The 26,791-nt window shown below is 31.3% G+C and overlaps 1 protein-coding gene across 2 annotated transcripts in view; it reads left to right on the plus strand.

The window, feature by feature from the left end:
• Window positions 1-26,791, plus strand: part of LOC127706751 (nuclear pore membrane glycoprotein 210-like) — an 84,489-nt gene that overhangs the window by 50,809 nt on the left and 6,889 nt on the right. For both annotated transcript variants that reach the window (XM_052211409.1, XM_052211410.1), the window contains 16 exons: window positions 471-606; window positions 1,128-1,190; window positions 1,827-2,006; window positions 2,768-2,848; window positions 11,068-11,199; window positions 16,146-16,301; window positions 16,536-16,627; window positions 17,124-17,298; window positions 17,781-17,953; window positions 18,810-18,894; window positions 19,445-19,577; window positions 20,343-20,476; window positions 21,024-21,141; window positions 21,544-21,690; window positions 22,139-22,392; window positions 24,428-24,644. In XM_052211409.1, the coding sequence (XP_052067369.1) occupies window positions 471-606; window positions 1,128-1,190; window positions 1,827-2,006; window positions 2,768-2,848; window positions 11,068-11,199; window positions 16,146-16,301; window positions 16,536-16,627; window positions 17,124-17,298; window positions 17,781-17,953; window positions 18,810-18,894; window positions 19,445-19,577; window positions 20,343-20,476; window positions 21,024-21,141; window positions 21,544-21,690; window positions 22,139-22,392; window positions 24,428-24,644 (2,276 nt within the window). The remainder of the gene's footprint in view (window positions 1-470; window positions 607-1,127; window positions 1,191-1,826; window positions 2,007-2,767; window positions 2,849-11,067; window positions 11,200-16,145; window positions 16,302-16,535; window positions 16,628-17,123; window positions 17,299-17,780; window positions 17,954-18,809; window positions 18,895-19,444; window positions 19,578-20,342; window positions 20,477-21,023; window positions 21,142-21,543; window positions 21,691-22,138; window positions 22,393-24,427; window positions 24,645-26,791) is intronic.

Raw genomic sequence — 26,791 nt, forward strand, 5'->3', positions numbered from 1 at the left:
TACACAAATTTTAATTGATTAAGAGTGTCAGTTTTCCTGCTGAAGGTCGGTGGTTATCTCTGCAGACTCAGGCTTCCTACAATAAAAACTGACCGTCACGAAATAGCCAATAGTGCTAAAAGTGGCTTTAAATACCAACAACCAAACAATTCTTATTGCCAGGAATCTTGAAAACCAGAATTATTAATTGGTCTTATTTCCCACCTATTAAGACATCTGATCTTTAGTTTATTATGGTTTCCTGGACTCATGTTTATAATAGAAGATTAACCTCACATATAACTGTTTTTAGCAGCATAATTGGAAGCAAGTCCCCATGTTATCTGAAAAATAAAGAAATATATGAATTAAAAAAAAATCTTCAAGGCTATTAAAAACCACTAAAAGTCCAATTTCACTTTTTCTTATAGATACATCTTGTTGAAATATTGATTAAAATCAATAAAATCAGTTGCTTTCCTTAATTTCAGACCAGATCCTGATACATATATAGATGAGTTTACAGCTGTATATATCTTATACGGAGCTCAGGTTGGACATACCACACTTCATGCTCGGGCACATCCACAAACAGGTGTTGTTAGAAGTCAAAGCAAACCAGTAGAGGTAAGAGGTCAACGATAGAAAAAATATAATGTTCGTACCGTGTAGGAAAATATGAAATTTATTTGACAAGCTTTAGAAACCGAGATAAAAGCAAGACTCGCTGAGGACTGAAATTGAACTGTTATGTAAACAGTAATTTGATCATAACTGTTTTGCTCACAACAGAGGCAGGATACCAGGAGACTATAAAAAAACGTCTAGTATACATTTATTGGTTCATGTTATCTGCCACCCTGTATTTGTATAGTAGAAAGGTTGATTTCAGGATAAATGCATATATATGTATAAATTGAAGCAAAATATACTAAATGCTTGGATTTTTGCCAAAAAAGTCCAAAGTCAGAAAGTCATGTTTGAACTAAGTACTTCATTCCTTGTCTTTTTAATTATGACTTGGTCTATCAGGATAGATTTTTTACATATCATATGATTTTAGTCTATTTCAGGTATTACTTTAGGTATGAATAATTTTTACTATTCAGTAGAATGTAATTCTTAACGTTTCTTTACCTATTTTTCAGGTTTTCCCACCGTTACAGTTAATACCAAAGAACATAACTCTAATTACAGGTGCTTTGTTCCAAGTAAGTCATTAGTAGTAGTAAATTTCATGACTGAACAGTTAACTATAAAAAAATAGCCTTCCTTTACTTTAGGGGTCCTTTGAGTGTCAGTTTAATGTTATGGTTCAGGGTTAGTGTCAGGGTTCTTGGTTATGTTCAGGCTTAGGGTTAGTTTAGTGTAAATAGCTCTATAGGTTTGGACCCCTTAAGTTAAAGAAGGCAAAAAAAAAATGTACAAAATAGTGACCAATTCCACATAGATATTTGTTTTGATAACTATGGAGATGCATTACTGTTGAAGTACATACAATGAAACAAATAGTCTCAAAACATTAAAATTTTTATCTTTACTTTGTAAATCATTCACATAAACTTAGACGGAATGTTTGAGTCAAATTCCTTGAAGAGATCCAAATATTTCATATTATATTCAATTTTAATTGGTAATTTTATTACTATTGGAGCTTTTATTGATTAATAAGATTATTAGATTGTGAAGCCAACCAAACATTTTATTGCACATATTGCTTTCTGACTTTATACTGGTCTCATCAAGTCTTGCCATATATAATGATTTAATTTTGCAGGGATTTCATGTCTTATGTAACCTTATTGTATCTTTGGAAGCTGACTATACATCATTAGAGTATTTTGTAGGTTTTAAGTAAAGGAGGGCCTACACCACAATGTACAGTACAGTTCTCAATTAAGAACAGGAAGGTATCTTCAGTGTCTAGAAGTGGGGTATTGGAGGCCATGGAGCTGGGGTCTACTGTTGTCATTGGTCAGGCTGTAGGACAGGACCCAGAGACTGGAGAAACAGTTGTATATAGCCAGGTAATTAAGTCAAACTTCTAACAAAGGTCTACTGTTTCATTGTGTTGATGGGACCCAGAGACTGGAGAAACAGTTATAGCCAAGTAAATAAGTCCAACTTATAAGAAGGGTCTACTTTTGACATTGCTTAGACAGGACTGAGTAAATAAAGTAAACAGGTACTACTGTTGTCTTTAATCACGCCAGACCAAGAGATATAACGAACTAGGGAATAATCATCAATTTGTAACAAGAGTTTTCTGTTTGCCATTAGGTAAGCAAGACTGACCAAAAGACTTCAGGAAAATAATGTATGTAGCCAGTGTAAAATGATTAATTTAGCAGTGCCCAGAGATAATGTAAATTATCATTAGTTACAAACAATGGCTAGTAGATCGGAGTTCCACAATCCACAACAGAAAAAAATGTGTTCTAAGCTCTCCTCAGGTGTACGTCAAACAATCTAGCTATAACAAGAAACTCAAAAAACACAATGCAAAGTATAATGTATCATGTGGCTGTTCTCAACAACTACCAAAAAATATTTTAATTAAGATATATGATAATTTAAACAATACATACTAAAATCTGTTTTGCTTCTGTATCAAACAACATCAATCTTGGCTTTTGGCTGTTAATGACTTGGTTTGATGCAGCATACTAAACTGATTTTGCAATGACATTTCTTGCATTATATAAAATGTTATATTGAATGATGGAGAGAAATGTGTATTTATACTATATGGAAACTTATTCAACAATGTGATGATATTTTTTTACAGGATGATGCTATAGTGAATGTGATACAGCTTGGAGAGATAAAGATATTTGCTCCATTATCCAGACTGGAAACTGGAACTCAGGTTAGTGGTGTTATACTGAAATAAAACCTGCTATCTGTGAGAAAATAACTTTTTTTCATTGAATTTTCAAGTAAAAACATTGAAAGAATAGTCATTTGAAGATTTATACATATATTTCTTAGAAAATGTGAATTAGACATACAAATAGAAGTCATTCTTTCAAGGGAAAATGATATGATAAATTTATAATTTGTAAAACTCTTTTTAAAAAAAATCTACAAATATAACCCATTAAATTAACAATATTCAATAATGCAAAACCATTATGAAATAAAATATTAACGATATTATGAATTCATCCTTTCCTCTTAGTCCTACTCATAAGTGATTCTGGTCAAGTTTTTCATTAAGGACCTTATGTTGTTGGATACAAGTAAAAGGGGAAAAGGTGGTCCGAGGACACAGTTATCGTCCTTTGATTTTCGTTGTCTTACGAATATAGTCCCTAGTGTGGACAGTGTATAATTTGCAAATTTTTTCCATACACTTTCCAAATTTATTTCTTTATATTTTATGCATGAAATATTAAGAAGGGGGATGAAATTACATGTTAAAAAAATTTGGGTGATGAATTTTTATGTAAAGTAGTGATGTGGTCCAGTTAAAAAAGGTAAAAAATTGGTATGCCTGAAGCTGTCAAACTGAATTATAGACCCCCTTAACATAGAATTGTCCATATTTTGAGTTAGAGCTGGTTGACTTTTCTATAATTTTGATATTATTTGTCCCAAAAGTAGTACACTACACTGTAAAAATCTTTTTGAGATAGAGGAAGTGCAATTTTTTTAATTTTAATTTATTGTCTAAAAGAAATGCACTATGAAATAACTGTGTTCTCGGGCCAGGTGACTGTTTAGGTAGTAAATTAAGGGTCAGATCACAGCCTAGACAAAGAAGAACAATGTCTTGTCATAGAACTTGCATTGAATACAGTCTACATTGAATTTTTTGGTATGTAATACCTATATTTTATAGGTAAGTGCTCTTAAGTCTAATACCATAAGTTCCAAATAAAAGCAGATAATGCATGAATGACACTGGTTAAGTTTCAGATTTAATCATCCCCAATACACCCCATACATGTATATACAAGATTTACATTCGTCAATTGATACAGATCCATTTAACATTACAACAACCATGACCAACATTTTATTCAGTGATGACTGGTGATAGTTTCTGATGTTGAGGTCCAGATCTAAGGAGTTACTGGTTAAAAGTGGAATCACATTTTGATACTTGACATATATTAGGATATTTTATCTAAATTTGGATGGTTGTGATATGCATTTTATGGTTCATGACTGACAAAATATTTAAGCTAGATTTTGGTTGTCTGTCTTTGAACTCACAGTTCGTTGCATGTTCAATGAGAAATGGAACTAATGTTAAAAAGCTTTAAGGGCATACGATACAGTAGCAGGGGCAGATAATAACGTTTTCAAAACTTTTCGTGTTGTTTTCGCGACGTTGTTAATCAGAACGTTGTAATTTAGCGATGTTTCTAATAAGAACGATTACATTTCGCGACGTCGCTTTAGATGTAGTCACATTTGCGGAAAATCCACTGACGTCATAATCCCGATTGCGCGAATTTGAAAAAGTACCTGCAATGAAAATCGGCCAAATCACGAGAATTGTTATATTTATTCATTAATAAGGAAGTCAACAATATTAACTTCGAATGGGAAAAAAATCAAATCCACATTCTTAACTTTGTATGTCTGTTATTTTTTTTTTCTTTTTTTTTTTTTGTGTTGAAGGCCGTAGGGTTACCTTTAATAGCGTTTATCTTCGTCATTTGAACTATGGTTGATAGTTAATTTGTCTCTTTTGCAATCATACCAAATGTCCTCATATTTATATCATCCCCCTTACTTTATAATTGTTGCACATTTTGTCATGTCGGGGCCTTTTGAATAATTAAAACTATGTCTAAGCTGTGTTGTCTACATGAATTGTATGACTAATGTCGGACATGCAGAGATGCAAATTAATTTTTTTATTATATATATCTGTTTTGTTTCCGAACATTTCTTTTCTAAAAGTAATTTACTAGAATACTTTTTCTATCCAAGTTTCGTTACAATTTATAAAGGTTTGGCAAATATGATGCTATTTACGAGGAGCCAGCTTTATTAATTTTCATGATTAATATCATTGGTTTAAAAAAAACACCTTGGCTATACCACTGAAATTGACAACGTAGCGGGAAAGATTTCACGACGTTGTTGCGAATAAAACTTATTCCAACGTAGTTTGGCGCCTTATTGGCAAACGTCCCGTTTGCAAATAAAAATTAAGGTTTATTGCTTTTACTGAAAAAACAAGCACATGGACCCCCAGTTTTTTCTTTTGCAATCAATCAAGTTCTGTTTCAAGAACGCTCCGCCAAAATTTTAAGAAAAAATCAACGATAGAATTTTTTCTGCACTTCTGTGTAGACGCAAAAATATTTTCATCTTCTTTATTTCACTTGTATTAAAAGAATTTAGGATATAATTATTTATTTCAACCGTTAACTTGTTACAGCATGCTGATGCCATGGATCAAGGGAACATTTTACAAAAAACCCGGTTAAATTATGGCTGTTCGTTCAAAAGTATTGGTACTTTCCTTAAAAGTCCTGATTTTTGAAATTTCAGGGTTTTTCCTTCAAATATGCAAATTTCAAACCAAATTATCTCAAAAAGTAAGTCATGAAGGTATATTTTTCTTTGCATATTTCAAAAGTACACATCGAAATTGACCTTCTACCAAAATTTCAAGAAAAAATCAACGAGGGATCTCTACTGTATCGTATGCCCTTAATTCAAACATCAATACAAGAACAAGAGTATTTTATCTGAATTTTCAGGAATATTCCATTTTACAAGACATGCTAATTATGTGTTATTTTTTAGCCAGGTGAATGATATATGCTCAATGAAACCTGTAGTCCATTAAAATACTTGTTGTCAGTGAAGATATTTTCAGATATTTTTTTTAAAATTTTTTTCATGTTATTTCAGAGGTATGTTTTGTAAACAGAATCTTCTCTTCATGGCATTCAAATTATTTTAGTTGATACCCAGTATTTTACATTCAGTATAGTCCATCAGAGTTCCATAAATCTTCCAAAATAATTAATTAAAAATGAATTGCATTGTTTAGATTGTGTATGTACAATAGGAAAGCTGACTATCAATGTCTGAATTTTTGCTGAAGTAATTAAAAAGCAGGTCAAGATGAAGTGATGTTTTTTGCACCAGATTTGTTACTTTTTCAAATAAAGGAAAATTAAGACATTTTCTGAAAATAATTCAGCATGTTAAGATGGATAATATTGTTTTGTTTTTTTAGTGTTTTAAATTGCCACTTGATTTATTTTTATTACTAGATCATTTTACATGTTAAGGTATGGAGTGCTTCTAATTGTAGAGTTATAATTACTTGCTTTGTTTCTATGTTTATACCCCTGCCTGTAGGAGTCAAAGGTCATTGTGTCAGTCCATTTGTTTATACTTAACCAATTTTTTTATACGACAGCAAAAATTAAAAATTTTTTGGTCGTATATTGGTATGACGTTGGCGTCGTCGTCGTCGTCTGGCGTCGTCCGAAGACACATTGGTTTTCGCACTCTAACTTTAGTTTAAGTGAATGGATCTCCATGAAATTTTACCATAAGGTTCAATACCACGAAAGGAAGGTTGGGATTGATTTTGGGGGTTATGGTACCAACAGTTAAGGAATTAGGGGCCAAAAAGGGGCCAAAAATAAGCATTTTTGTAACTTCCAGACAATAACTTGTGTGTAAGTGTATGGATCTCTCTGACATTGTACCACAAGGTTCCATATCACAAAGGGAAGGCTGTAATTGATTTTGGGGGTAATTGCCTCAAAATTTTAGGAATTAGGGGCCAAAAAAGGGGCAAAAAACAAGCATTTTTCTAGTTTCATGACAATAACTTGTGTGTAAGTGTTTGGATATTTCTGAAATTGTACTACAAGGTTCCATATCACAAACAAAAGGAAAGCTGGAATTGAGTTTGGGGGTAATTGCCCGAAACGTTTAGGAATTGGGGGCCAAAAAGGGGCCAAAAATAAACATTTTTCTAGTTTCCAGACAATAACTTGTGTTCAAGTGTATGGATCTCTCTGCAAGGTACCATACCACAAAGGGAAGGCTGGTATTGAGTTTGGGGGTGATGAATCATAAGGGGGTTCAAAAAATTTGGGAGGGGGGATTTTTTGTTTTTCTTTTTTTTTTTTTTTTTCCTTTTTTTTTTCTTTTAAAATTTTCCATTTTAAGTTGGTTATTTCTGATTAATATTTAAAAGCAAATAATAATGATATGGTAGGAGATACACACCAAACAGGATGTGTAAATTATTATATAATAAGTATTGTGCAATAGCAAGAAATTTTCAATTGCACAGTATTGCACAATAGCAAGAAATCTTCAATTGCACAGTATTGCGCAATAGTAAGAAATCTTCAATTGCACAGTATTGCGCAATAGCAAGAAATATCCAATAGCACAATATTGCGCAATAGCAAGAAATTGTCAATTGTACAGTATTGTGCAATAGCAAGAAATATTCAATTGCACAGTATTGTGCAAAAGAAGATACTTCTTATAAATTGCTTATTTCTTGATCAATTTCAATGGGGTTTTATTCTTGAATTCTTGGGGTTCTTTAATATGCTGAATCTAACCGTGTATTAAGTTTTTGGAATTTGGGCCCCATTTTTAAATTGGTCCACATTGAGGTCCAAAGGGTCCAAAATTTAACTTTGTTTGATTTCATCAAAAATTGAATTATTGGGGTTCTTTGATATGCCGAATCTAACTGTGTATTTAGATTCTTAATTTTTGGTTCCGTTTTCAAATTGGTCTACATTAAGGTCCAAAGGGTCCAAAATTAAACTTAGTTTGATTTTAACAAAAATTGAATTTTTAGGGTTCTTTGATATGCTGAATCTAAACATGTATTTAGATTTTTTATTATGGGCCCAGTTTTCAAGTTGGTCCAAATCGGGTTCCAAAATTAAACTTTGTTTGATTTCAACAAAAATTGAATATATGGGGTTCTTTGATATGCTGAATCTAACCATGTATTTAGATTTTTGATTTTTGGGCCCCGTTATCAACTTTGTCCACATTGAGGTCAAAAGGGTCCAAAATTAAACTTTGTTTGATTTCATCAAAAATTGAATTCTTGGGGTTCTTTGATATGCTGAATCTAACCATGTATTTAGATTTTGGATATTGGACCATAATAGGTGAATGTCCAATTTAAAATTTTTAAGTTCTTAGACCACATTCATTCTGTGTCAGAAACCTATGCTGTGTCAAATATTTAATCACAATCCAAATTCAGAGCTGTATCAAGCTTGAATGTTGTGTCCATACTTGCCCCAACTGTTCAGGGTTCGACCTCTGCGGTCGTATCAAGCTGCGCCCTGCGGAGCATTTTATTCCATTTGTTAATAACATACAACTTCTCTGAACTATTTGAAACTATTACACTATGTCATGGACATTAAATTGGCCAGAGTTTTGACTTAATCTGTACTGCTATAGAGTCATGACCTTCCATCTGTGAAATTTCTGATAGTGCAACAGGCAGGGTTATTTGTGATAAGTTCACCTCACTCTTGTTAATTTAGTATTGTGTGTGTCAAGTTTTAAGGAAAATGTTGCTTATTGAAACATCTTGGCAAAGTTTTGTAGTGTTGTAGATAAAACTGTTTGTAAAAATGTAATGAATAAAAAACTGAATCTGCCATTAATCAATATGCAAAAATCAGACTCATATTAATTAGGGCTCTGTCGATTGATAAGTGGATGGCCTATCAACTTGTGTGTATGTCATTCCATCAGAATTTGTTTCCACTCCCTGATTTTAAAACCCTGTTCAGTTTGGTTATGAAACTTGGCATGATTATTCACTACTTGAAAGTGTGTTGGGTTTAAGTGAGAAAACCATACAATATTGAAAGTCATGTTCAAAAACTTTGTGACCCACTGTGCACATGTAAGACAAACATTTCTGCTCAGTATCTTTCAAACCCCTTGGAGTTAATTAATGAAACTTGGCCTAATTATTCACCACTCCTAGAAGGTGTGGTATGTACAAGGAAAAAAGATGTATAGTGATAGTCATGGGCAAATATTTTGGTAATTTGAAGTAATGAAATAAAACCAGAACTGAATTTAAAATAAGTCTTTGACAAGATATAATATCATTGAATTTTCTATGACCATATATCAGCATGTGTATGACTAGCGTACTATATTTGATCTTTTCTTTGCAATACTGCAATGCAATTGTATAGGAATTGGTTTATATAGAAAATTATATATAGCCTCAAACTTTAGACCAGTAGCATCAAATGTATATTTTGGTCCCTATGATTAAAAAAAATATATCATATTTGCATGTAAAGCATTAACCTAAAGGTGTTATATTCCTTTAGTAAATAGACAGTGGAGAGAGAGAGAAAAGTTTGTACATAAAAGGTGTTTAAAATTATATACACACACTTAAAACAATATTCCTATGGAAAATTGACACTGGAGAGAGAGAAAAGTACCTAGTTTAAAGTTGATTTACACTTTAAACAATGTTCCTCACTAATTGTGAAGTGATGTATTTTATGTTTTAAGGTATAAAACTACTAGTTCATGGCCTCATTACTTCTATGTTAAATTCTGCTATTTTCAGCATTCATAACCATCTTGTCTTGTGTATATGTTCAACAGTCATTTCATGTTTAAACAATACTTATAGCCTGGCTTGTGTTAAAAAATTAAACATACTGGTAATTAGATATAAGAAGATGTGGTATGAGTGCCAATGAGACAACTCTCCATCCAAGTCAAAATTTATAAAAGTAAACCATTATAGGTCAAAGTACGGTCTTCAACACGGAGCCTTGGCTCACACCGAACAGCAAGCTATAAAGGGCCCCAAAAATTACTAGTGTAAAACCATTCAAACGGGAAAACCAACGGTCTAATCTATATAAAAAACGAGAAACACTTATGAACCACATCAAAAAACGACAACTACTGAACATCAGATTCCTGACTTAGGACAGGTGCAAATAAATGCATATTTTTTTTATAATTCAAAACATTCAAAAGCATTCAACAAGGGCTCAACAGTGATCCCAGGTCCTTGATATCATTTTATACCCAAATTACCCAAATATTTCACACATTTTAAAAGAAACAGCTATGGTTAGGAACTGATTTGTTTTGAGATATGCACTACTTCCTAATATATTCTTCCTGACCCTGCCCAAATTAGTGGTTCTATACCTTAAGAACAAAAAGAACAAAGAAAGGGTTTGAATAATGGGAAGAAAATACAAAGTATATTTAAAGGGGAATAAAAAATTAAAAATAAAGAAAATTCTAAAGACAATTACTGTCAGAATTAAGATGGGTGTACAGATAAAAGAGAAAAAGAGAAGTCCTTAAAGTAAATGTTTGGCAATTTACAATTATGCTTAATACTAATATGCTCTCAAATTGTGTTCTGATTGGTTGCAAAAGTAATTATTTTGTAAGACATTCATGTTCAAGTTGCACTGTGTGAAAACTATGTATGTAGAAGCTTTAACAGCATTAGAATAAAATAAAATATTTTGGTGATGACACTGGATCATGTTTTGCACCTGTATTCCAGTTGGAATGTTGGTGTAAAACATAAATAATGAACACATATTTCTTTTTTAAATTACATTTCCTATTTCTAAGAGGAAGATTGTCCTTAATGTGTATGAAACATTTGCTACTGGATGTTAAATAACAGCCATTTAGTTATTAATTGTGTCAATCAAATGCTTAAAGACTGCTAATCTGGTTAAACATTCATATCGGTGTCAACCATTGAATGAAAATTTCAAAATTTATTCAAAATTTCTAAAAATATGATAACTGATAACCAATGATATTATTATGCTGATGAGAAGATTATATATAAACTATGTATTCCATGTAAATAGCATTGAATTTCATATAAATACAGTTGCCAAACAAACAAATGAATAACTATTCAGGACATTTTCATACTACAAACAAAAAAAAAAGAAATTGCTGATGTAATTATTTTTATTGCAATTCCTGCAATTATCAGTTTAGTGTTTTACAATTTTTGTATCTAAACTGAGCATAACTGGCTTTTAATTACATAAATTGTAGTAATAGAGTACATTCTCATTATAGATGCCAATGTATGCTGTGGGACAGACTGACCAGGAGACGCCATTTACATTTGGTGCAGCCAGACCTCCATTGTCCTTTACTTGGTCTGTGAACAACAAAAATGTTGTCATCCTAAATAATGTCTTCCATAAGGTTAGTATATTTACCTACAGACCTAGTTATTATTATAAATTTGTGCAGAAAAAATATGACAATGAATTTAGACCAATTGTACTTGTTATTATATTTTCCAAACTTTTCACTTCTATTTTGAACAATTGATTAAGAACATTGACTTTAGACCAGGAAAAATTATCAGCAAATCAATTTGAATTTCGAACATATTAATCAACTATAAATACTATTTTTGTGCTTCATAGAAATTATTTCCTTTACTTTTATAAGGAAAAGAAAAATGGTTCTGTGCATTTGTTTACTTCTGTTAAAAAAAACATTTGATAATGTAGACAAGAATATTGTGGTATATGCTTTTCAATTCTGGTATAAGCAGCAAAGCGATAAATATGATAAAATTGATTTATGCACCTTCGTGTGAATTCTGATGGAGTATATTCTGACACATTTGTAAATGTCAATGGAGATAAACAAGGAGAACCTTTATCACCCCCTTTCATTTTTGTCGAGCCTTCGACTTTTGTCGAAAAAGCGAGACATAGCGATCCTACATTCCGTCGGCGTCTTCGGCGGCGTCCACAAATATTCACTCTGTGGTTAAAGTTTTTGAAATTTTAATAACTTTCTTAAACTACCCTGGATTTCTACCAAACTTGGACAGAAGCTTGTTTATGATCATAAGATAATATTCAAAAGTAAATTTTGTAAAAAAAAAATTCCATTTTTACCGTATTTTACTTATAAATGGACTTAGTTTTTCTGCCAGGAAACATTACATTCACTCTGTGGTTAAAGTTTTTGAAATTTTAATAACTTTCTTAAACTATCCTGGATTTGTACCAAACTTGGAAAGAAGCTTGTTTGTGATCATAAGATAGTATCCAGAAGTAAATTTTGTAAAAAAAAGAATTCCATTTTTTTCATATTTTACTTATAAATGGACTTAGTTTTTCTGCCAGTTAACATTACATTCACTCTGTGGTTAAAGTTTTTAAAATTTTAACAACTTTCTTAAACTATCCTGGATATGTACCAAACTTAGACAGAAGCTTGTTTATGATTAAAAGCTAGTATCTAAAAGGAAATTTTGTTAAAATTTTGTTCCATTTTCTCCGTATTTTACTTATAAATGGACTTAGTTTTTCTTCCAGTTAACATTACATAACAGTCTGCAGTTTAAGTTTTTATTTTAAAACATTTATTAGATTCATAAACTATCCTGGATTTTTACCAAACTTGGACAGAAGCTACTTACAATCAAAAGATAGTATAGAGAGGAATATTTTTATTAATTTTTTTCCTCATTTTTGTTGAGCCTGTGATTAACAGCAGAAGTAGGCGAGACACTGGGTTCCGCGGAACCCTTACGAATTTTTATTTTTATGCTCCTTGAAAATATTTCTGGAGCATATAGTAGTTGCTTTGTCTGTTTGTCCTTGTTTGAAACAAATGGTTTTCCGATGATAACTAGAATATCCCTTGTTTGATTAAATGAAACTTATACATATGGAAGATAAAGAGATGGGAAGAAGCCTTTTGCTTTTAGGGTTAAAAGGTCAAAGATTGAGGTCACTGTTAGTAAAATAGAATAAAATTGGAAAATGGTTTCCAGATGTTAACTTGAGTTCCCCTTGCTTGATTGGAATGAAATTTATACCTGGAAGATATAGGGAAAGGGAAAGAAGCCTATTGATAATGGGGTTAAGGTCACTGTTACTAAAATGATTTTTTTAAAAATGGTTTGGGGAGGGTATCCCATTATGAATTGTAACACATTTATACAGGTGAAAAATTAGCAATACTAGTGCAAGTTCATTAGTACCTCCAAGCATATTTGAACCCTCAAAATTAAAGAAAGTTTTCTTTTAATTAATGTGCAGTTCAGGGAGTATCTCTCGACACCTTTTTACTTGTTTAATAATGACATTGCTGTGGAGCCTGAAACAAACAACAACAATGGATTTGCTAATACATGTATAAATTGCATTTAAATATGCTTGCTACTTTTTGAATGCAGTTTTATTCCTTAGATTTAAACACCAGCATTACTACAGAGGTTATTGATAAACTATATATATTGTTCAAAATAGAACATTGAAATGAACAAAGATAAAACTGAAAAAGTTGTAGTTTCATAATGGATGACAAGCAGTTAAGTTGGCATTACAGCCAATAATGTTGTGAAACCTTTGTTTATCTGCTAGGAAAAGTGTTTCACTACAATGGAAAATTTCACCAAATGTAAAAGCGATTATCCGAACAAGGTAATAAAGCACTAGCTAGCATCGGTATTGGTATAATCAAGAGAGTGTGACTTTTGTCGCAAAAGTGAGACATAGCGATCCTACATTCCGTCGGCGACGGCGTCCACAAATATTCACTCTGTGGTTAAAGTTTTTCAAATTTTAATAACTTTCTTAAACTACCCTTGATTTCTACCAAACTTGGACGGAAGCTTGTTTATGATCATAAGATAGTATCCAGAAGTAAATTTTGTAAAAAAAAAAAATCCTGTTTATCTGTATTTTACTCATAAATGGACTTAGTTTTTCTGGCAGTTAACATTACATTCACTCTGTGGTTAAAGTTTTTCAAATTTTGATAACTTTCTTAAACTATCCTGGATTTGTACTATACTTGGACAGAAGCTTTTTTATGATCATAAGATAGTATTCAAAAGTAAATTTTGTTAAAAAAAAAAATCCTGTTTATCCATATTTTACTTATAAATGGACTTAGTTTTTCTGCCAATTAACATAACATTCACTCTGTGGTTAAAGTTTTCAAAATTTTAATAACTTTCTTAAACTATCCTGGATTTTTTACAAACTTTGACAGAAGCTTGTTTATGATCAAAAGCTAGTAGTAGTAACTAGAAGGAAATTTTGTAAACAAAAATTTCCTGTTTTTCCGTATATTACTTATAATTGGACTTAGTTTTTCTTCCAGTTAGCATTACATACAGTCTGCAGTTAAAGTTTTTAAAACATTTATTAGATTCATAAACCATCATGGATTCTTACCAAACTTGAACAGAAGCTTCTTACATTCAAAAGATAGTATCTAGAGGAAAATTTTTAATAATTATTTCCCCATATTTGTTGAGCCTGCGACTAACAGCAAAAGTAGGCAAGACACTGGGTTCCGTGGAACCCTTACAAATTTTTCATGTTATGTTTTGAAATGATGTTTTTATGACCAGTTCAACCAAGACTGGTGTTCTAGCATATTAGAATGTGAAAAATAAGATTTCTTAAAAAAAAATTTAATTGAAGTTTGTTTGGAAAAATATTTGCTTAAACTTAAAGCACAACTCGGTGTGCTTCAGTAAAACTAACATTGAAATTGGAAGATTTCATAACGTACCTCTTAATGAAAGCAGTGTTCTCCCCAGATATTTCATTTAGCATCCTGGTAAACAGGGAAATTTGAAATACCATCTTGTTTCTAAAAATTATAGCACCACATCCATAACATAATCTATAAGAAAACCAATTGAGATAGCATCACATTACCATAATGCTAAAAGGACCTGGGGAGAACACTGAATTATGAAAGGCTATGTCAAGTTTGCAATTTGAACTCCATTGAAAATGAATATCATTTTGTTATCTATCCAGCTTATAGATATTTACATTTAAGATTTTGCTTATCATTTTTATACCCACTTTCCAAAAGGACAGAGGGTATACTGGTTTTTACATCCATCTATCAGCCCATAAAATTATTGTCACATTTTTCCTCAGGAAATACAAATAAGAGCTTCTTGAAATTTAGTTTAAAGCTTCATTTGAGCATGCTATACTGTGTGGTGCATTTTCAGATTCATCACTAATCAATTTCTTTATATATTCTTACAAAAAATGACCTATTTATGAAGTTTTCATCACATTTTTGTCAGAAACTATGGACCATAGCATCCTGTTATTTGGTATGAGGCTTCATATGCATGCTGTACTGTGTGATGCATTTTCCCATCCATTACTCATCAACTTCCAGTTTACTCAATACTTATAGGGAGCTTACAGTTCAACTTGTTGTTCCTTGCCTAATATGTCACAATTTGTATCACTTATTCAAACTAGTTCAAGATGTTTGTTGAAACTTTGTCATTTATTAATTGAAGATGAGAATTTAAGGTCACAATTGATTACTTAATTTGTCATGTATAATATGCATTATATTTTTGCTTTCTGTTTTCATTCATTTACTGGAGCTTACTATTTATATGTTATTGATGCTATAACATTTTCTTATATGTTCATTTCAATAATATTATCTTATCATACAAGGTGGATTGAGTTTTTAGAATAGAAAAATACATATGTCCAGATAAATATGATCTATTTGACCATTTGCAATCTTAAATTAAAGGTACTAATGGCTATTGTTATTAGAAAAGGGAATATGATAAATGAAATTATGTGGCCTCCTTAAATTAAATTAAATCCTTCAAATAATTTTTTTAAAGTTTGATGAATGAATAGATTGGTCATTTTAATGTTGAAGTGACACCATGAAATCAAAAATCATGTCACAATTGAAAAACTTGACAAACTGGCCATTTTACATATACTTTATGTTAATATAAATATGAGCAATAGTATTTATCTAAAAACATATTTCATCAACATCTTAGTTTGAACCATCTTGTGGCAAAATATTTTTAAGGTTGGGCTGTTTTTCATATGTAAATATAAAGTGGAATCTTTGACCTGTAGGTCCTTATGGCATTTTTTTCACTTTTTTTCTATAACTGCAATAAGTTTGAATATGTAAAATAAAATCGAAACATATTGTCACTGATATCTGACATAATAATGTTTTGTGTGAAAATAAGAAGGATTTTTTTGATATATTGATAACACTTCATGATTTTAAACTTCAAGGGCCATATCATACTTTCTCCTTTAAAATAAAAGGATTTGTTGACTTGTGATCTACTGTATAAATTATATTTACAGAGTAATATTAAACCCGTGGATGAAAGTAACTTTGCTACTCAGTTGTTTGCCAAATCACCTGGACAAGTAACGGTCAAGTTAACAGTCAGACCTCAGAGGAATTCCAGATCGCAGATACTTAAGCAAGCTGAGTTAACAGATGAACTTCAAATACAGGTATTTTCTACAGTGTTTATGTAGAAATTCATTTCTAGAACGGTCATCATGATTATTGATTTATTCTGTAGGAGCAAGCAAATATTGAAAAGGATTGCAAAAGAAATTATTTGTGTTTAAAGTTTGAACCCTGTCAGTTGTTGGTCCGACAAAAAACTCTGTTACACTTTTTTTCATTTGGCAAACATATAAATCATTGAAATATGCTGTTACAATGAATTTGTCTAATTACAGGTTTACCAGAAAATGGAAGTGTTAAGTCCAAAGATTTGTGATGGAAAACTACTGATATCACCCAACAGTGAGGCTACTGTTAAAACAAACAGGTATAAAACATTTTATATGTCAAACCAAAAATTTATTACATATTATGCTACTGTTTTCCATACAGCAGAAATAGATGAAATGTATGCAGATTTTACATATAATATTAATTTTTGCAATTTATTATGCCCTGCCTACAATAGCATTATGTTTTCTGAACTGTTCATTGTTTCATTAGTCATTCCCTCCATTCCATATCAGTTACAGTTTTTGGATAAGGTAGTTTTTCAAAAAGTTGTGATCACATCAAGTTAAAACTTAATACTATGTTACACATTTTCAGTGTGTTCAATGTTCTATTTCCTCTTTCATGACAGTTAATAACATTGAAATATCTTGCATTTAAATTTTTGAACATTTTTATCAACAACAGCAATCATTCCTTCTTGATATATGCGAGGATATAATTAGTTAACAATAGCTTGCGGTACATCTTGTTGTATTTGTATTTTTACCAGGTTTTCACTTTGTACCTATATATAACTTTATTATTTATAGAGACGGATCTGCCAGAATGAGTTACCAGGTACTGTCTTCTAATTCAGACAAGGCCATCATCACTGTCAAAGATGGAGGAGTCATCACAAGTGGCGCCTCCTGTGGGGAAGCACATCTACAAATTACAGCATTTGAAGATTTTGGAACAAACCAGACTGTTTTACTGCTAATAAAGGTAATGGTAATATTCCATATCATGAACAGTACTGTCAAAGCAGATGTTTTACTGCTAATAAAGGTAATGGTAATATCCCATATCATGCACAGTACTGTCAAAGCATATGTTTTGGTTTGTTTTTCGTTAGCCAGATACTGCTTATTTAGATGAATTTAAGAGCTGAAAATTTACCTGAAGGTATACAGAGGTTCCACTGGGATATTATACTGAATAAATTTAATGTGTTGTTTCTGTAGGGAGGAAAAAGAAGCAGCTTACACCGAGAAAATATGAATGCTGTTTAGCTATTCTTTACATAATGTGTAATCTTTCTGACATTTGATTTCCATTTTTAGTAAATACATAAGGCTGATCATTACCTTTTGAACATGCTGTGGGAAATGGGTTTTTTTGGCAGCGTTTTATTGACCATTGTTTTTATTAAAACCTAACCATTGTTTTTGTTTAGAAAATGAATTGAAAAATTCCCACACTTTTAGGTTAAGACTGTTGCATACATGATGATAAACTCTGAAACTGCACTGAGGACAAACAGTGGTCAACTGAAGAAAATTCCAGTTGGTGTTACTTTGCAGTTGTCCGTCAGTTACCATGACGATGTTGGAGAGGAATTTTTTGCAACCAATGTTAAGATGTATTATAGATTGAACAGGTGAATTATTTCAAATTTAAAACAATGCAGAGAGATCATAAAATTCTGAAATTAGTAAAAATGACACAATAGAAGATTTTGAATAGATTAATTTTCGTTTACTCATTTTTTATATTGAAGTTTTATCCATCTCCTGTATACATTTATTCATAAATTTATGTCTTTATTTTTTTTTACTGGTTTTTGGTTGTCTGCTAAATTTATCAACAACTAATATAGACTTATATAAAAATAAGGAGATGTAGTATGATTGCCAATGAGACAACTATCTACCAAAGTTCAAATGAAGTGGATGTAAGCAATTATAGGCAACAATACAGCCTTTAACAATGAGAAAAACCCATGCCGTATAGTTGGCTATAAAAGGCCCCAACATGAAAAATATGAAACAAATTCAATTTAGAAAACTAACAGATTAATTTATAACAACAACCACTGAACTACAGGCCTCTGACTTTGAACAGGCACATATAGAATGAGTTGGGGTTAAACATGTTTGGAGGTGCCAGGTTTGGTTAAGATGAATTAGAGTTTGTCCTACAGTGTGATAGTTTGTCCACACTTTACAACATGCATGTGACCTCCTCGTTACTATGTTGGTTAAATATAGTTATCAGGTTGCTTTATCATTGGCACTTACTCAACATTTATCATTGAAAATGAAGCCAGATTTTTTTTAAAGACTTCCTAATTCATACATGTTTTTTTTGGTATTTTTTCTGTAACTGTGCATTACATCAAAAAAGGAAGATAGACAGAAAAGCTTACTGACAATAACATTATCTTCTACACAGTTTTCATTTGATGATAGTACTGTCATGATAAAAAAAACTAATTGAATTTTGAACGATTTTAGATATGATCTGGTACAAATTGGACATGGATCTGATAACAATACATTGGTAATGAAGGCTGCTGAAGTGGGACAAACTGTTCTCAAGGTAAAGTTAAACTGTAAATAGCTGATAAAGAAAGGTTATGTGGCATATGAGTGAGAAAATGGCAATAATAACTTCCTTTTTCTTTGTAAAAAGCCTCATATGTTTTTGTTTAAGTTGTATTTTCCTTACTTTAGGATACCTTATTTATAGAATTCCAAAGTTAAGTATGCATTTAGCTATAAAAGCCATCTAGTAATAATTTATGGTAGCTGGTGAAGGTATATTCATGGTAAAATTGAATATAAAACAGGAATTCTATCAGTATTTAGTATTAAAAGAAAAAAGATTAATCCAGTTTCCAATATAGAACTTTTTGTACATATAACTGTTATTGTTTGTATATTAATTCAGAGCATATTACAACGAGAAATTTGAACCCAATTTAGGAATTGCAAATAAATTATTAGTTTTTATTGGTGTTTAATTGTAGGTTTGGGACAAACACAGCCCCTGGATAGCAGATTATATAAACATTGATGTTTTATTGTAGGTTTGGGACAAACACAGCCCCTGGATAGCAGATTATATAAACATTGATGTTTTATTGTAGGTTTGGGACAAACACAGCCCCTGGATAGCAGATTATATAAATATTGATGTAGATTATGCCATTGCACCAAACAGTCATGCAGTATTCTTAGGACAGATTGTGTGTTACACTTCATCACTAGTTACAGAATCAGGTAAAACTAGTTATTAGTACAGGATTTTCTTTATACAGAATTGAACACCAAAAATAAGGATTATTGAGCATTTATGTGACTGTTTTAGTCTATTTTCAATATTTTCTTTCCCAAATATCCGCCCTGCTTTTGTAGAGTCAGGTGGGGAAGAATGTTACTTGGCAAACTTTTAGTGCTGATCAAGACTAATGTTACTATTATATGTAAATAATGATACCTTTTGCATTGTTAAGAGCTGAATTATAATGTAAATCCATATAGTGTGGCCATAATATCCCCTGGCAGATATATAAGAATCACCTTGTCTGTCAGTCCATCCCTCTTTGAGCCTGTTGCATAACTCTGCAGATGCATCATGGGCTAGAGGGTGTCAAATACTAAAAGCAGTCCTGGCTCTTTTACTTTTGTACCATTACACTTAGGTTTACCAAACTTGGTATGCAGTTGCATCATAGGCTGGGATGTGTCATATACCAAAGTCAGGTCACTCTGACCTTGACTTTGACCTTTGACCCCTATGATAGTAAAACCTTGTCTGATTTGTACCCTATGCATCGCGTTTGTGCTGTAGCACTTAGGTTGACCAAACTTGGTATGCATCATGATGCTGATGCATGAGGGTGTGTTATATATATCAAAGTCAGGTAACTCTCACCTTGACCCCTATAATAGTAAAATATTGTCACATTTGTAATTGGTACTTTTGTAAATCTATCATACTCTTTTTGTTTTAATACATTTATTTACATGTGCTTTTTAAAACAGGTTATAATGGTGTATGGCAGAATAACAACAACAATGTCAAGATCACCAGTGATAGCGGTATTGCAGTGGCCACTAAAGTTGGATCATCATTGATCACATATGAAATATCTAGTGGTATAACTACTTATACAGAGGTCAGTTACATTTACTTCCATAAAATGAAAAACACTGTAAATGTCAGAATGTCTTATATTGGTAAAGCCACACGGAAAATTGATTTTCATTCTTTTGATTTCACTAAATCCGTTGTCAATTTTGTGCTGATAAGCCAACAGATTGAAGTGATAAATATTCCTTAAAAATCCTATATATTATCTATTGTTAACAATTTTATTTTCCAAAAACTTTCCTTATTTTCATAAAAAATTACCTGAAATGAGTTTTTTTTCTTGATAGAAAAAAATCTTATTTCTAAGCCAATAGTTTGAAATAGTGTTTAACATAAATGAATATTAAAAAGTCACCTATGTTTTTTTTCAAAATCCTGAAAGTAGAAAATGACTAATGACGAATTCCTACTCATTTCAATTTAAGAAGCTTCTAGTTAGAATTAAACATTTCGTATAAATTGCCCTTTCTTGTAAAGATATATGTGGTTCCTAATTGTTAATCAGCATAATTTTAGAGTGTAGATGTATTTTTATTACCATGTGATGCAACTGTAGAAATAATTTATTACAGGTAACAATAGACCCAATTAAATCCGTAACATTTGACACACCTTTAACCTTCCTGACCAATGTAAAGGGAAGATCAAGTGGATATTTTGTACCAGTCAGACTAGGGAATGGACTCCAAGGTATGATATTAATACTTGGGGCAAATATTTAAAATGAGAGAAAGATCCCCAAAACTTTCTTTAAAAAACTTTAAAGAGCAGATGGTTTGTGTTCACCCATTCTCTGGGAAATTGCCTCGCACATACATAAAACTGGTGTATACAAAGATATTTTCTCCTTGATTGTATATTTATAGTTTTCACTTAATTATATATTTATAGTATTCACTCATTATTTATTGCTGTAACACAAAGTTTATTTGTTAGCTATTTGTCTTGCATTGTCTTAGGAGGGTGACATTAAAAAATATCCCATGTTAACTATGTAGGGGCATTTGGTATGTGAGCGTGCTCACTAAAGGTTCTTTCATTCTGTGATAACATGAGTTCAATGTTTATATAGATGCTATCTTCTATTCATAGATGATAATTGTTATAGCAAAGTGTTGGAAGAAGACTTTCATCCTGATTCCATTCCATTCAACTGTCAACTTAGCCTGACCGAACCAGGAAGTGAAATATCCATTGATGACCTCTTCTCTGTCTTCAGCATATTTGACAGTAAAACTGGTGAGATATAATAAATTGAATAGAAGATTATCAAAAATATTTTTGTGCCCGCTAACATGTTTCATCCTGCCACATTCTGTATAAGGAATAGGAAGTAAAATTTTGGTTGTCGACCATGGGTTATGGGTCACTTGTGATTGTTTGTTCATTTACTGTATGCAAAATAACTGAAAGAAAGCATGTTGGGCTGGATGGTAGTGGGATAGATCGTTTCCTTCCCTCTGAAATCAATTTTAATTGAATGGCACTGGTAATCTCCTTGAATTTAGATTAGGACTAAAACTAACAAAAATTTATAATTATTGAAATAAATATCACAAACATCTAAAAACATTTAAAAAATGATTAAGGAATTCCTCAAAAAGGGTTACACATATACTAATATTTTGTTATTTAAGAAATTTTGTTCTCAATTTTTGGGTTAACTTTAGTTCTATCTTCCTTCTAGGACAATATGGCTGCCAGCTCAACAAACAAGAAGCGGACAAGATGTCACAGCAAATCAGTACAATGACTTCAAATATTCGTCTGCTTGTTAGAATTCCCTTCCAGGACGGTCAGTCGGAAGTCATTTCTGAATCCAAACAATTTGAAATTTATCCAGCATTCTTTGTACAAACTTCAGAGATTCATCTGTCTACAGTAGCAGCAGTGTATTCTATCAAAATATCAACTATACCTGCATTAGCAGGAAATATCAAGGTAATAAAATACAAAATACAATAAAACACTGGTGGTTTTTGTCTCGCCACAGATATGGTTTAGGCATATAGATTAACAAATCACCATTGATATATCACCATTTTATTACTACAGTATTATAATATGTGCTGCGTCAAATAGACCTTATGCATATGAATATCAAAACATCTGGTAACCTATTTTGGGTTGAAAAAATCTCTATGAACAGTCTGTAACTGGGGGAAAATTAAGCTGTTATAAGAAAATCTACGAAACAGACAAAAATTCATCTTTTGTTTTGTATTTTGAATGTTCCAAAATCAATCAAAGTCTTATTAATGTACACTTGCATATTAAAGGTCGATTTCTAACGGACGCAGCTCATATGATGAAGCACAGCTTATATAGTATTTTACACTTCAGTGACTTTGGTTAAGTTAGTAAGCATTTAGGTTCATATTTCAAAAACCTGTGGTCAATGTTGACGTTTCACCCTGGCACTGGTCTCTTCCACCAATTAAATACCACCATAAAACTACATATACATGTATATAGCAAGTGTCATTATTGTATAAAAGAGAACAGTTCATCAACATTTGAATCAGCATAGCCTATATTTCCTGATTGAACAACTGTAGTTATGTTTCACATTGAAAAATCAATGTTATAGATAACCATTCATTCTGATTATACTGTAAAACACTTTTTAACCGGATTTACGAAGGAAATATCGGTTATTAAATTGAGGATGTACGGCAGGCCTGCGGACGGACGGGCTGCTGCCAAACAGTGTCTCCACAATAACATGAATACGCTTTGACAATTTTTTTTCAAATTTAAATATGTTGTTTCCTGGGACTTAATGAAGGTTGAGTTCAATTTTCAAGATTTTAGTATTTCTCCTTTTTGAGTTATCGCCATTTTTAATATCCAAAATTGGTATTTTTAAATATTTTTCTCTCTTATTATCATATTATGACTAAGGTAAAGCATATGGTAAAAGTCTTATCTCACAATTATAATTGAAGTGACAGATTTATTTGAAAATTTTCTGTTTCCTGATAAGATCTGTAGGACTGTATATATAAAGTTTGAAATTTACTAGTAGGACTGTATAAATGAAGGTTGAAATTTACTGTTCATTAGACACTTTGAAGATAATTACAGATAAGTTTTATAGGTTTTTAAGAGATAGACATTTTGAAGTTAATTACATTACTTATAATTATATACATAATGTTAGAGTAATTTGTTAAAAGGTTAAACCATAGTTCTGTTCAAGGGGAAATAACCCTTCAATTTGCCAGCATGATTTTAATTATTAATTTTTCTTTTCTTTGGTAAATTCTTTGAAGAATTTTATGGTGTGTTTGTTATTCTGTAAAAACTAATTTTCTGAGTGAAATATGTATACAATTGTTTTATTGTGTCTGTTAATTTTAATTTTTACTTGATCCTGTTTGGGGTTCCAGATTTGAAAATTCATTAGATAATAATCTATTATTTATAAGTTAAAAAGTTTAAATTAAGATAAGATAAGTTGCAGATCTATATTAGTATGTTACAGATGAAAGAAAAAATATTGGGAACTATCAACTATATATATAAAGTTTGATTTTGATTTATACACTAAGTGATAAGATAACACACATCTGGTAATTTTCAATGCAATCACCCAATTATAATTGGAGTGACAGATTTATTAGAAAACTATTATTTATATTTGATTATAATTTAAAAATAAATATAACATTATATCTCTTTACATCATATCTAATTTCAGAGTCTATGGTTAAATCATATTTAATTTTAGATTAACATGATTAGTTCATGGAAATAAAGTTTAAGTTATTTCCATTAGAACAGAAATGGTTTAACTAAGAAGTATTTCATCAAAAATTGAATTCTTGGGGTTCTTTGATATGCTGATTCTAGCAATGTACTTAGCTATAATGCATGCTTATAATGTGGACACAATTCTTTAATTAGTGTAGGATTGATTTTTATGTTTTGAAAGACTTTTGATGAATATTAAGGAATGTTTGTTTATTTGCAGGCAGTGGTTAGTGATTCAGCAATACTAGAATCTCTGAAACCAGAACAAGACACACAGTCTAAATCGGTTCTTTATCCAATCAGATTGCTTGACTCTGCTGCACTTTGGGACAGAGAAACACTTGATGTGTCAGTAAATATGATTTGTGCAAAGACAGGTCAAGAAGTTAAGGTTCCTGTTAGCATAAGATTAATTGGACAGAAGCCTGAATATTTAGGTAATGAACTTTTAAAAAAATTGTAAGGAGGATTATTCCATTGTGATAGAACTTAAGTAGGGTTTTCTTTATCAATTTGAAAAAAAAAAAAATACTGAACTCCAAGGCAAATTCAAAAAGGGGATGTATATAAAAACTGACAAAATCAAACGCTATCAATCAACAGAACAAGTAAAAAACAACTGCCATATTCCTAACTTGGTACAGGCATTTTCTAGTTTTATAGCTAGCTAAACCTCCCACTTTTATGACAGTCAGATTTTGAATAAAACGGCATATTCACATGCGGAATATCAGTATTTCAAAAGTCAATTAAACCACATATTTACCTCATCAAAAGACAGTAATTGTATACTATTACACATGTAATTTAAATTACAACCAAAGTGCAATTTGAATGTATTGTTTAATCCCATTACCAGTACAAACATTAAGATTTTTTTTCAAAAAAGAAAACAGAAGAAGAATATGCACACTAAGACTAATATCATAACATAATTATTGAAAGCTCACCTCAACAAAAATTAGGAAACTATCTGAGTATCTTTTCATCCATATTCACCTCTGTGTGCTTGTCCATAACTTGCGATTTGAAAAGGATTGATGTAAAGTCATAATATGATAAACAAAGTATCTTGTTCAAAATAATGGTTATGTGATCCACGATTTAGGGGGAACTACCTTTGATTAAAGTTCACTCTTATTACCCATAGAAAAAATACTATGTGGTGTCTAACCTTCCTGTAATTTTTTTCCTGGAATAGCCCTTATTCAACAAAACATAAGAACTGTAATGCTAGAGGCATTCTCTAAACACTCAAGAAGATAAATCACAATAAAAGTTTTGTTTCTTTGGTATACTAGTTATTCATAGTATTTCTTAAGATGAGTTTTTTTCGTGTTCAACACTATTTTCCTCTTTCTGATCTGAATAAAACAGGATTAAAGGGAAATGTCTATTTAGACAGATAACTAAAAACAGAAGATAAACATTTTTATGCCCCCGCCGTAGCGGTGGGGGCATTAAGTTTTACCCTTGTCCGTCTGTACGGACGAACGTACATCCGTCCGTACGTCCCAAAATTGGTTTCCGTTCTCTAACTTGAGTTTGCCTCAACCAAATGTTATGAAACTTATAACCAATGCTTATTACCACAAAACACAGATCAAGTTTGAATTTTGGTGCATCACTTTAACCGTTCTAGAGTTATGCCCCTTTATAAATGGAAAAGTTGCTGAATTTTTCGTTTCCGTTCTCTTACTTAAGTTTGCCTCAACCAAATGTTATGAAACCTATACACAATGCTTATTACCACAAAACACAGATCAAGTTTGAATTTTGGTGGCGTCACTTTAACCGTTCTAGAGTTATGCCCCTTTTTAAATGGAAAAATTGCAAAATTTTTATTTTCTTCAAAATATCAAGTAATTTTTAAAATTGGAGTTATCTTCCTTTGTCCATGATTATAGTTGAATCAACTACAATAAATGCTTTATACAATGCAATGTTTAGTTTTGACTTCCACCGATAAAACACAGATTAAGTTGAATTTGGGTAGTGTCACTTTAATCATTATTGAGTTATTCCCCTTTATAAATCGAAAGATTGCAAAATTTTTAGTTTCCATTCTGTAACTTAAGTTTGCCCCAACTAAACATTATGAAACCTATACACAATATTCATTACCACAAAACTAAGATCAAGTACAAATTTTTTGTTGCTGTTTTCTAAGTTTAGTTTGCCTCAACCAAATGTTATGAAACTTATACACTATGCTTATTAGGGCTATTCCATTAAAAAGGAGGTACTAGGGTCGGAAGGCAATTTTTAAGTACCCCCATGACCAAGAGGAATGTACCATGTATCTTAACACCAACCAACAGGAAGTCGTTTCATGATAATACAAGAACCAACTGGAATATATCTAACTTATTTTTTACTGGCCCTTCAAAATTGAGAAGAAATTACCTCTTGGAATTGTAGATATATGTATACTCTATAAAAACATCTACATGTAATATCAACATTTATTAATGATAAAGAAAATTACTGTCACATTTCATTGGATTTTGACATGAAAATTTTTGAACTAAAAGTTATTTTGAGTTTCTGTATAAAATATTTCATGCTTTTTCTTCGTTTTCCA

This window comes from Mytilus californianus, unplaced genomic scaffold, assembly GCF_021869535.1.
Source record: "Mytilus californianus isolate M0D057914Y unplaced genomic scaffold, xbMytCali1.0.p SCAF_6, whole genome shotgun sequence".
Lineage (NCBI taxonomy): Eukaryota > Metazoa > Mollusca > Bivalvia > Mytilida > Mytilidae > Mytilus > Mytilus californianus.